Raw genomic sequence first — 12,323 nt, forward strand, 5'->3', positions numbered from 1 at the left:
TCCCAATTACATTCCTCAGAGTACACCATTCCTAATACAGTATACTACATACCATTACTGTTCCAGCACGACCCTCCACGGAACACGCGGCATACGAGTCATCACCAGCCACCGACCCCCATACACAGTGCTGCCACATCCGCCCAATCTCCGTTGCCGCTAATCACAGTACGGCACTTCATTATCACAACACCATCCATTCTAAATCCCTCGGTCCTGCGCCTCTTCCGCGTCTCTTTTTTTTTTTTTTTCTCTTTTCCTCTTCCGGTCACGAAGCCCAATCAACAACAACAACAACAACAACAACAACAACAACAACAACAACAACCGGAACAAACATATATATATATATATATATATATATATATATATATATATATTACAGCCTTGTTTCAAAGCATTGTCGCTTCCATGTTCCGATAGCGCGTGCACTCGCCTCGAAACAAAATCGAGCGATCCTTTGAAACGTCAATGTCCTTATTAATTAATTTTACCACAAAGCTATCTCTTTAAAATCTAGTTTGTCCACCATATTCAAGATCAGCCGCCTCGAGAAATTCTTGTGCATTGCTCCGACAAGCAGGCACATTCACAGCAGGGTGTTAATTGCACTTTCAAGTTTGACAAAGCGCGCTGGGCCCATGCGTGATTACGTCATCACGCACTCACATGAGCAATGCGTCTTATCAGCGCGTTGGTTTTTACGATCAAACTCACGGAACAAATATTTGACGACATCTCAAATACGTTCGTTTTAAATCGGAATTTTTACAGAATCCTAAGAAGGGCGTCCCCATCTTGTAAAATGTGCTAATCCATTTCGTAAACCCTCACGATAAGCTGTCCTTTGACGGGACGATTTCGTGCTTTCGGCGCGCCTGTTAAATCCTATGGCACGTCACGTGACTCGCAAAACCCCATAAAATAAGTTTTTTCCAGATTTACGAAAATCAAGTATAAAACATGCTTAATGACCCCAACAATGAAACCAGAATTGAAACTGACGTTAAAACGAACCCGTAACGTCGATCAGCCTTACGAAACATGCAAAGTGGAAACAGAACTGAATTTGAATTTAAAATCAAAATGATGCTCCGTGGAGACCATCCATTTATCACGTACAGTGTTCAAAGCCAAAACAGCATACAGAGTTTATCGGACCATGAGAAAACCCGAACGTTGGTCCATTTGACATCCCATTTGACAAACTGTCTGCTGAAGTGGTTTTAATTATTCAATTCCCCATCGAGCACACACACACACACACACACACACACACACACACACACACACAGACACACACACACACACACACACACACAATCTCTCTCTCTCTCTCTCTCTCTCTCTCTCTCTCTCTCTCTCTCTCTCTCTCTCTCTCTCTCTCTCTCTCTCTCTCTCTCTCTCTCTCTCTCAATGACATTTGCCCATCACTGAATTAACAACACGTGCAGAATCGGTCATCATCGTCCTTCCTCCGGATTTGGTGTGCGCAATTCACCTCGTCCAAAGTCTTCACATTAACGATGACGACCCATCATTATCTCCATACAAACATACAAGTTGTTCCACACATACAAGTTCCAGGTTGGAACACTCAACTTACGTCTAACACAAAACTCAACCTTCCCCACCACATTGTATTCACAAATACATCCAAATAGGTAACTTCTACAAACAGCCCTTCTCCTGGCTCATTAACCTTGTGTTCTTTTCCCGTTGGTTCAAGATTCCCTCTGAATCGAATCGCTTACGTCCTGTCTCTCTTTGTGACTCCGTTAGCCACGCTGCAAACGCTCTCCAGTGTTTTCCACTTTCACCGATAACTTTAAGTGTTGTTCCTTTGGGTAACTCTATGTTCTTTGCAGAGTTATTCCCCATCTTTGTTCTTATCTTACCAACCGCCTAATAGCTGTAAATCGTTTCTCCTTTTACGTCGGGACCGAAATCCCTTTCAATCAGCCGCCTAATAGCTGTAAATCGTTTCTCCTTTTACACCGGGACCGAGATCCCTTTCGACCCGCCGCCTAATAGCCTCAAACCCAATGAAGGCCTCTAACCTTCCCTCTCTTGGTACAGGATTCCAACCTGTTTCCTCCTTATTTCACACGGATACCTTTATCCTCGACCCTTACCGGTTCTAACATACGGCCTGCCAGCCCTCTTTGTGCCCTTCAAACAAACCGCATTCGAATCACCTCATATGTTTTACCGTTACAGTTCTTGATCCGAGCAGATCCTGGAGCTGCGTCCAGCGGGGCACTGCCCACCAAGTGTACAGTTTTCACCTAACTAGGGCTCCCTGTCTTAGGTGCCCTATACGTGCAATTTCCACGTACCTTTAGCTGAACCCTTGCGATCGCTGTACACCAAGTGGAGTCCCGCCGTCCACACCGCCAGCATCAGTCGCATCGCATCCTCGTCGCCAATTGTTATGACTCTTCACCCGGCCGAGTAATGACAGAGTCGAATGAGGGTTTTCGAATGATACGATTTATTTCAGAAGATGGCACTACGCATGCGGAATGCAGCCCAAAGACCCTTCAGTCAGGTGCCCCCGGACCACATTGAGATTCTTACTTCAAAACAGTTGTATATATAATCACACAAAAGCAAAACTGGGTGTGGACTACAAGTGTGTGCTAAGGGATAAAGAAATAAAGAAATAAATGCGGCAGTGGGCTTCTTTCCCCCCTCCCTAGGGGCCCTCAGGGAAGTTGGATCAGTCAATCCTCAGATTCGCAACCCAACAGTTCATCTTGCAAACTAATAACTTTCTAAGACTCCTACACCCCTACACTGGCACCTGCTGATAGCAAAGGCGAAACTCTGGTGATGACTAAGAACAGGAATGTGTGGGATATCAGCATACACAGTTTTCCCAAGGACATGCTGTTGTGCAGCTGCAGAGCCATAAAGAGTTATCAAAGACATAGTGAAAACAGCATGATACATTTAAAGCAACATTTTAAAGCAAGGTTTGAATAATACACAATTACAAGCAAGGTTAGAATCCCGACAGCTGATTAACACACAGCTAATGGTCCAAAATATGACCACCTAGCATATCATCATAACAAAACTGTCCTCACATCCATTAAAATACCGAGTACGAGAACACGGAACGGATCAGATCACAACAGAACAAAAGGAACGGGAGAGAGAGGGGGGAAACACCAAGAGGAGAGAGAGGGGGAAACACCAACAGGAGAGAAAGGGGGAAACACCAACAGCAGAGAGAGGGGGAAACACCAACAGCAGAGAGAGGGAGAAACACCAACAGAAGCGAGAGGGGGAAACAACAACAGGAGAGAGAAGGGGAAACACCAACAGCAGAGAGAAGGGGAAACACCAACAGCAGACAGAGGGGGAAACACCAACAGAGAGAGAGAGGGAGAAACACCAACAGCAGAGAGAAGGGGAAACACCAACAGCAGACAGAGGGGGAAACACCAACAGCAGAGAGAAGGGGAAACACCAACAGCAGAGAGAGGGAGAAACACCAACAGCAGAGAGAGGGAGAAACACCAACAGCAGAGAGAGGGAGAAACACCAACAGCAGAGAGAGGGGGAAACACCAACAGCAGAGAGAGGGAGAAACACCAACAGCAGAGCCGAAGGCCAAGACAGAGGGTGGCAGAAAAAAATGGGTGTGCAGAGGAATTGGGTGGACAAGATGGATGCAGAAGGAAACTCTCAGGAGGGAAATTTGGAAGGGTTTGGTTGGGTTAATGAGGGCAGAAAAGATCATGGTTTTGGATGGAGGATGATTTGAGATGGTGGGGAACAGCTGTCTTCAACAACTGGAGGGAAGAAGGGGATTGAAGAGAATGTGGAAATTGGTTACACAGGCAGGGAAAAAAGAGGAACAAATGAGGAGGTGAGCAGCGATCCTGGATTGAGGCAGTTCCACCAGAAGGTCAGGCCGGATTACATCTGTGACTTGCTGCAGGTTCCATGTAAACCTGTAATAACCTGTTTCATCGTCGGGTTGTCAATGACTAAACCGTCTCTCCCACCAAGTTTTCTGGTGTGAATTCCCTGAAGATATGTGCTGCTCCAAGCGTGAGCGGTCGATGATGTCATCATCAAAATAAAAGATCATGTCCCCACCAGGTTTCCTGGTGATGAGGGTGTATGATATGGACACTCAGCAGAATTATAAACAAACCTGTCAAAGGGCGGAGGAGTTCCTTGTGAGCCGACGACCATCCATATCTCGTGCCCAACTGTCTGCGGACGTCCTCCTGCAGTTGCGTTACTTTTTTGGGAGGTTTGTGGCAGAATTTTCACTCCGGTCACTGTAAAACCCTTCATTCCGCAAAACCCACAAATGCAAAGAAATCGAGGGTGCCTCCGATTATGCTGCCCTTCGCGGGGCAACTCGCCAGATGATGGGATTGGGGCAAAGCCTTTGGGACCCCCACTCCTTGATGATAGAAGGAAAAGCACAGGTGTGTGTGTGTGTGTGTGTGTGTGTGTGTGTGTGTGTGTGTGTGTGTGTGTATGTGTGTGTGTGTGTGTGTGTGTGTGTGTGTGTGTGTGTTTGGTTACCTCTCTTTCTCTCTTTCCTTGTCTTTCTCACTCTCATTTTACTCTCTCTCTCTTTCTCTTCATTCTGTATTTTTTGCCTTTTTCTTTCTCTCTCTCGTCTCCTCTCTTCCCTTCGTTCAAATGTTTTGATCCAATTGGAGTACAATGTGTTTTCTGTGTTAAATATTTCATTCTAAAAGGGATTTATTGATCCTCTTTGTGAATTGCCATTGCAGAGAAACAAATGAAAAAGGATTCTTGTTCCAAGTGTTCGCCGTTGGTCGACAATGAAGTTTCCTTCAATCATCACGTGACAAGTATTCTTTGTCAGTGCACTGATAAACTTATTGGTGTGTCCAACAACAACAAGAAGAACAGTTTTCTCAACATCCTGAAAGAGAACGACGATGGAAGTCAGAAACCACACAAGTGTTCTGTGTGTTTGAAAGAATTTAATCGTTCATCAAATTTAAATCGACATCAAAAAATACATACAGGTGTGAAACCCTTCGAGTGTTCAACGTGCAGTAAGGCATTTACTCAATCATCAGATTTACACAAACATCAACAAATACATTCAGGTGTGAAGTCCTACACATGTTCTGTGTGTGCGAAGGCCTTTAGTCAATCATCAGGTTTATATCAACATCAAAAATTACATACAGGTGTGAAACCCTACAAGTGTTCTGTGTGTGTGAAGGCCTTTACTCAATCATCAAGTTTAAACAAACATCAAAAATTACATACAGGTGTGAAACCCTACAAGTGTTCTGTGTGTGTGAAGGCCTTTAGTCGATTATCAGGTTTATATCAACATCAAAAATTACATACAGGTGTGAAACCCTACAAGTGTTCTGTGTGTGTGAAGGCCTTTACTCAATCATCAAGTTTAAACAAACATCAAAAAATACATTCAGGTGTGAAACCCTACAAGTGTTCAACGTGCAGTAAGGCCTTCACTCAATCATCAGGTTTATATCATCATCAAAAAATACATTCAGGTGTGAAGTCCTACAAGTGTTCTGTGTGTGTGAAGGCCTTTAGTCGATTATCAAGTTTATATCAACATCAAAAAATACATTCAGGTGTGAAACCCTACAAGTGTTCTGTGTGTGTGAAGGCCTTTACTCAATCATCAACTTTATATCAACATCAAAAAATACATTCAGGTGTGAAACCCTACAAGTGTTTGTGTGTGAAGGCCTTTAGTCGATTATCAAGTTTATATCAACATCAAAAAATACATACAGGTGTGAAACCCTACAAGTGTTCTGTGTGTGTGAAGGCCTTTAGTCGATTATCAAATTTAAATGAACATCAAAAAATACATTCAGGTGTGAAACCCTACAAGTGTTCTGTGTGTGTGAAGGCCTTTAGTCGATTATCAAATTTAAATGAACATCAAAAAATACATACAGGTGTGAAACCCTACCTGTGTTCTGTGTGTGTGAAGGCCTTTAGTCGATTATCAAATTTAAATGAACATCAAAAAATACATACAGGTGTGAAACCCTACCTGTGTTCTGTGTGTGTGAAGGCCTTTAGTCGATTATCAAATTTAAATGAACATCAAAAAATACATACAGGTGTGAAACCCTACCTGTGTTCTGTGTGTGTGAAGGCCTTTAGTCGATTATCAAATTTAAATGAACATCAAAAAATACATTCAGGTGTGAAATCCCACAAGTGTTAAACGTGTCGTAAGGCCTTTACTCAATCATCAAGTTTGTCTCAACATCAAAAAATACATTCAGGTGTGAAGTCCCACAAGTGTTCAACGTGTAGTAAGGCCTTTACTCAATCATCAAGTTTGTATCAACATCAAAATATACATTCATGCGTGAAGTCCTGAAAGTGCTCAACGTGCGGTCAGGCCTTCACTCAGTTCTCAAGTTCATAGAAACATCAAAGAATCCCGATAAAAGTTAAACCGTTCAAGTGTTCTGTGTTCTGAATATCACGAGGCACCGGAAGCGGATATTGAACTCGTGTACAAATTGAAAAGGACAACATTCCTGAAGGAGTTGTGAGTAACAGTGACTTTGGCCTAAATAATGACGATATGATGTTCAATGATCAAAATCTCACACGAAACCCAGAATTATGAAAACATGATGCCAATAGTAGAGAAATCTAACACTTGGACTCGACACATGTTCCAAAAGCAGGTTGTTATGTAAAACAAGTTAATTTTGTTTTCATTCATCTTTGTTTTGTTTTTATTAAACTGTTTTTGAATTCATCGATGATTCTTGTGATTAATAAATGATTCTTGCATGGAAGTACGAGTCGTCGAAGTTCGAAGTGGTTCCTCTGCCCCAAGCTGTGTTCCATTGGTGGGTATCTTTCTATTTCTCCACCAAGCAACCAACCAACACTGGTCATTGCTCTGTCACAAAGTGTGGAAATCTCAAAACCGAGCCTGAACTTGTGGAATCGAACTTGTATCAGTCGGTTAAGGAACAATGCAATAATGTCGATCGCAAAAGGAGAGAAGGAGAGAACTCAAGTGTCTGGATGGAATACTTTACTCGTGAGAGACGTGAGAATTCTACCGGGATAAAAACTATGATAAAGAAGCTTAGAAGTCTTATCGAGACGATTTCTGAGAGTAAGAGGAATAAAAATCAGGTAGGGGAGAAAAAGAGCAGGGGGGTGGGGGCGAGGAAGTGAAAGCAGATGTGCTGTGGTGCATTAATTACGATTCAACTCTCATCAAAATCCTTCTGCATGGAATAACAGTGAAGATAGAAACAAAATAACATCTGAAATCCATTTTCCTCCAGTCATACCATAAATCCCGCTCAGAGACAAACACTGGCCAGACACGTTTGGACACAAACACCACCGGACGCATCAGGAATCAAACACTTTTGGAGATGAACTCCTGTCCGGAGACAAACACTGCCTGAACACTCCTGGAGCCAATCTGTATCGAGACAAACACCACCCGAACACGTCCAGAGACAAACACCGCCCAGACACAATCATCGCCACGACGCATCCTCTGACAAACACCGACCCGACACATCTGGAAATAAACAGCGCTCCGATGCGTCTGGACATAAACTCCCGTTCAGACATAAACACTGCTCAACACGTTCGGAGACAAATTGTCCGGAGGCACGCCATTCGGAGAGAAACTCCTTCCCTTCCCCTTGGGAGACAAACACTGCCTGGACACATTCGGAGACAAACACTGCCCGGAGGCAAGCCGTTTGGAGAGAAACTCCTTCCCTTCCCGTAAACAAGATTTCAGGTCTACTGGATGAACATTGACAATTTTATGCAAACTTGACCTTTTCTGATCTTTGACCTCAAAACTAGAAGAAAAAAAATAAACAGAAAAAGAAGGCAAAGAATAGACAGAAAAAAACCGATCAATAAAAACCCAGTCAGAAACCAGAAAAAAAAACATTTTAAAATCCTGAAAAATACAAAAAAAAGAATCAGAAGAAACAAAAACCAGAAACTAACAGAATAAAAGACCAGAAAAAAATCCTGAAAAAAAACAGGGTCTTCATTCACTATTTTTGGGGGATGCTGAACCATGCCTTGACTTTGATCAGGCCACAACGATTTCTCAACCACAAAATTTTCTTTCAATTTCTTCACTCATATTATCGAATGGGTGATCATCACAGCTACGGATCGCTGAGTACATGACAATGCTTTTAAACACCCGGAGACACCAGCGTTCGTGACTCTATTTAATTTCCGCCTGTGTCATCACCTCAAAAATTTCAAATTTAGCCGAATTGCAAAATCTAAGATCCAGAATTGAACTTAAAGGCAGTTCCGACTGCAAGAAAAGTTTCCGTTTGTCAAATTTGAACAAGTTTGATATTCCGGGCGTCTCCGGGAGGTGTGTGTTTAACACGACGGGTCGGTGATAGCGAATCGCTTGTCAACTCGCCACCTCCTTGGGAAAGGCACTGTGAGATCGTCCAAGGGTTGGTGCACAAACATCGACGTACGCCCTGCCTGGGAAACACCAGGATGGCAGTTTATCGCCGAGTCAAGATTAAAACTCACGATGGACAGTCTTTTACACTGAGAGCTCCATCACAGAGGAAGAATCAGTAAACCAATAGGAGGTAGATTTAATCAGATTGCACACCAAGATCTTGAGTCTTGTTAACATTGTCACATTGGTGTATCATGGTTCTTGTACACTCACTCACCCAATCACAGGAGCTGTTTTTTTTTTATGGGAGAGTCATCCGGTGCATCTGTGATGATATTGTTTCAGATTTCAGAATCCGGTCTGATGAATGCATCCACACATCCAGGTCCTCAGACAGTTATTTCCTCAAATGCATGTTCAGATTAGCCCCATCCTCATGTCTAATGGGATTTTAAATGTGATGCTTTGAGAAAGGAAAAGGATAGATCCCCTCTCTTATGGGAATTTTTATTTATTTATGACAGACACGTTTACACACATTTATTTTGCGAGCTCTGATGTCCGCCGTTATTTTTCCTCAGCAACGTTTATGCACGTATTTCCTTCGCAAGCGCCAACGACTGCCTTTTTTGAGAGCGCACGTGTCGTCATGGTAACCGTGTGCAAGTGGGGTGAGCTTGGGGGCGACTCTGCGCCCACCGAGACGGGCCACAGATATAAAACGAATTGGAGGTCCTTTCTGACGCGAGAGAAGTAAGAGGAGGGAGAAGAGAACGAGAAAGAAAGGAGGAGAGAAGTGAGAATGATGCAGGCAAGCGAGCCGAGAAAGATGTGAGTTGAAGAACGCATGGGAAGAAGCAAGCCAGAGAGGAAGCGTGCAAGCGAGCATGTGGTGTGGGTGTGGTGCGCGTGTGGGTGAGAGCATCGCCGACAATGAGTAAGGCACGGGTCGGTCACCAACATGTGAGGCGCGGGTCATTCTCCGACAGACCATGTGGGTCACTGAACATCACCAGTTTCGTGAAGTGTGAGGAGCTGTCCGTGTCGCAGCACCAGGGTCTAAACCTGCGACAGACGATCTCGGTTCCCTCTCAGACGTCGACTGGTATTCAACGCTGTAAGTGAGAAGGTGCACGGCAAGGCTGGGTGCTGGCGACGGACGTGACACGCACACACACCTTTCAGGACGTCTCACTTCACGGACAACTACTCTCTGGTGAGCGAGACGACTATTCTCCCCCCCCCCCCCTTGAATGATCTGCTGGGTACCCTTGTCTCTGTTTAGCTGTAATAAGTGAACCCCGTGAAGCATCTGCTCCCTTTCTCTTTCCTGGCATTTCGATTGATTTTTCCTGAGTAATTATTCATTTCAGTTGCTTTGAAACTATTCATTTATTTACCTTTGAAAATAAAAAAGTTCTTTTTAATTATTTTATTATTAATAAATAATTTGTTGATTTCCAACCTTTCCGTGTTTGTTCTTTCCTTCCATTGGTCTTGCAATGTCCGAACCGAGATAGACTGGAAGGCAATTACCACAGATTTGACCAAAAATAGTCGGCACGTACCAGCGGTTATAATGCTCGGCCGCCCCAATTAAAATCTAATCGAGATAACATTGGTGCTTTGCCGAGGGCGTGCTCCCCGCTCAGGTAACCACGTGACCTCCAGTTAAACGGCATAATTAAACAAATAATCCATTTACCTCCATTTACTTCTACTAAGAAAGGGATTTGTAATCTGTTCACAAAGCTGGTAATAACTCGTGTTCTCTTCACAGAAGACACCACCTTCCATACTCTCTTCAATCTCATTCCTCCCTCCAGGTCTTCAAGACATCTGTTCACCAACATCTCCAGTCATCCCCCATCCAAAACCATGATCTTTTCTCCCCCCATAAAACCACCTAACTCCCCTCTCCCAAAATCTTGTTTCTCTCTCCATGTTGTCCACCCTGTGCACTCTCCCCAACCCCTCATCGTGAACTGCATCCCTTGTTTGTCCGTCTCCGTCGACCTTCTCCCTCCGTCCTGCTGTTGGTTCCCTTTGTTATGTTTGTCCTCATCTGTTTTGGCCCCGATCCCTTCCACGAGCCTCGACCGTGTTCCGGCGTCTTCAAAAGATAAAATTTCCTTCGATACCGAATTTATTTGTGTTCCCGCCATTTTCTGCGAACAGTTCCTTGACACGGATTAATATTATTGTAGTTCAGATTGGCTTCTGAGTTTTAATGTTAATGACGTCATTATTCAGAATTTTAATGTTTGGTAGTTTTCACCGAAACACGATCAAGTGATGGGTTTTCCTGTTTCGTCGGTCACGTGACAGGGCGGCGCGAATCTGCCGATGAGAAACCGTGAATCTATCGTGATCACGTGATTTGTTTTTCCGGAATACTTCAGGTTCTCCCCTCGTGTTCTTCACAGTCTCCTGTGGTGAGGACGATGCGCGATGATCCGAGATCTCTCGGGCGAAGATCACAAAGCGAACACCCCGGGATCCACGAACGGCTTCGATGGAGGAAACACGGTCGATCCCGGAGTCCGTCCCTCACACAGCGGGTCCGTGGTCGGTTCACCCGAGGATGAGGAGTCCGGACCCGGTACGTGACGTTCTCTCCGTGACGACATCTTGTGGTTCCTGGATGTTTCCTTTTCACGGATTGTTTGTGTTTCAGATGGTGTTGTGGAGGTGAAGATCGAGTCCGAGTTCGTCGATGATTCGTTCCCTCCACACGAAGGTTCGAACCACAAACTCATTCCCTCCACCACCGAAGGTGAAGGATCACGATATGTCAACGAGTTGTGGACGGATTCGGATGAACCTCGGTGGACACGTTGGTTGGGTTCGTGTAGTAAATCCCTGCCGTTGTTAGTTGAATCACCTTGTTGTCCTTTGTGAATGAATGTGATTGTTAAACTGTTAAACGTTAAACTGTCCTCACATCCATTAAAATACCGAGAACGAGAACACGGAACGGATCAGAACACAACAGAACAAAAGGAACGGGAGAGAGAGAGGGAGAAACACCAACAGGAGAGAGAGGGGGAAACACCAACAGCAAAGAGAGAGAGAGGGGGAAACACCAACAGGAGAGAGAGGGAGAAACACCAACAGGAGAGAGAGGGAGAAACACCAACAGCAAAGAGAGAGAGAGGGGGAAACACCAACAGGAGAGAGAGGGAGAAACACCAACAGCAAAGAGAGAGAGAGGGGGAAACACCAACAGGAGAGAGAGGGAGAAACACCAACAGCAAAGAGAGAGAGGGGGAAACACCAACAGTAGAGAGAGGGAAACACCAACAGTAGAGAGAGAGGGAAACACCAACAGGAGAGAGAGGGGGAAACACCAACAGGAGAGAGAGAAACACCAACAGGAGAGAGAGAAACACCAACAGGAGAGAGAGGGAGAAACACCAACAGCAAAGAGAGAGAGAGGGGGAAACACCAACAGGAGAGAGAGGGAGAAACACCAACAGCAAAGAGAGAGAGAGGAAACACCAACAGGAGAGAGAGGGAGAAACACCAACAGGAGAGAGAGGGAGAAACACCAACAGCAAAGAGAGAGAGAGGGGGAAACACCAACAGGAGAGAGAGGGAGAAACACCAACAGCAAAGAGAGAGAGAGGGGGAAACACCAACAGGAGAGAGAGGGGGAAACACCAACAGAAGAGAGAGAGAGGGGGAAACACCAACAGGAGAGAGAGGGAGAAACACCAACAGCAAAGAGAGAGAGAGGGGGAAACACCAACAGGAGAGAGAGGGAGAAACACCAACAGGAGAGAGAGAGAGAAACACCAACAGCAAAGAGAGAGAGGGGGAAACACCAACAGGAGAGAGAGGGAGAAACACCAACAGCAAAGAGAGAGAGAGGGGGAAACAC

The 12,323-nt window shown here is 44.6% G+C and overlaps 2 protein-coding genes across 7 annotated transcripts in view; both read left to right on the forward strand.

Annotated features, from left to right (window-relative positions):
• The first annotated feature begins 4,286 nt into the window (after positions 1 to 4,286).
• Positions 4,287 to 6,775, forward strand: LOC147008397 (uncharacterized). Its single transcript, XM_085864907.1, has 2 exons — positions 4,287 to 4,454; positions 4,770 to 6,775. Exons 1-2 carry the CDS (start codon positions 4,334 to 4,336, stop codon positions 6,224 to 6,226), a joined length of 1,578 nt encoding a protein of 525 aa, XP_085721033.1. The 5' UTR covers positions 4,287 to 4,333; the 3' UTR covers positions 6,227 to 6,775.
• A 1,859-nt stretch (positions 6,776 to 8,634) lies between these two features.
• Positions 8,635 to 12,323, forward strand: part of LOC147008398 (uncharacterized) — a 22,631-nt gene continuing 18,942 nt past the window's right edge. For 2 of the 6 annotated variants that reach the window (XM_085864924.1, XM_085864923.1), the window contains exons 1-2: positions 10,814 to 11,042; positions 11,118 to 11,285. The gene's annotated coding sequence lies outside the window, so the exon portion shown is untranslated. Of the gene's footprint in view, positions 9,657 to 10,813; positions 11,043 to 11,117; positions 11,286 to 12,323 lie in introns of those variants that run through there. The other 4 variants (XM_085864921.1, XM_085864926.1, XM_085864922.1 and 1 more) reach the window with 3 other exon arrangements.

The sequence above is a fragment of the Eptatretus burgeri genome, chromosome 19, assembly GCF_056783735.1.
Source record: "Eptatretus burgeri isolate ZD-2024b chromosome 19, Ebu_testis_v1, whole genome shotgun sequence".
In the NCBI taxonomy this organism is placed as follows: domain Eukaryota; kingdom Metazoa; phylum Chordata; class Myxini; order Myxiniformes; family Myxinidae; genus Eptatretus; species Eptatretus burgeri.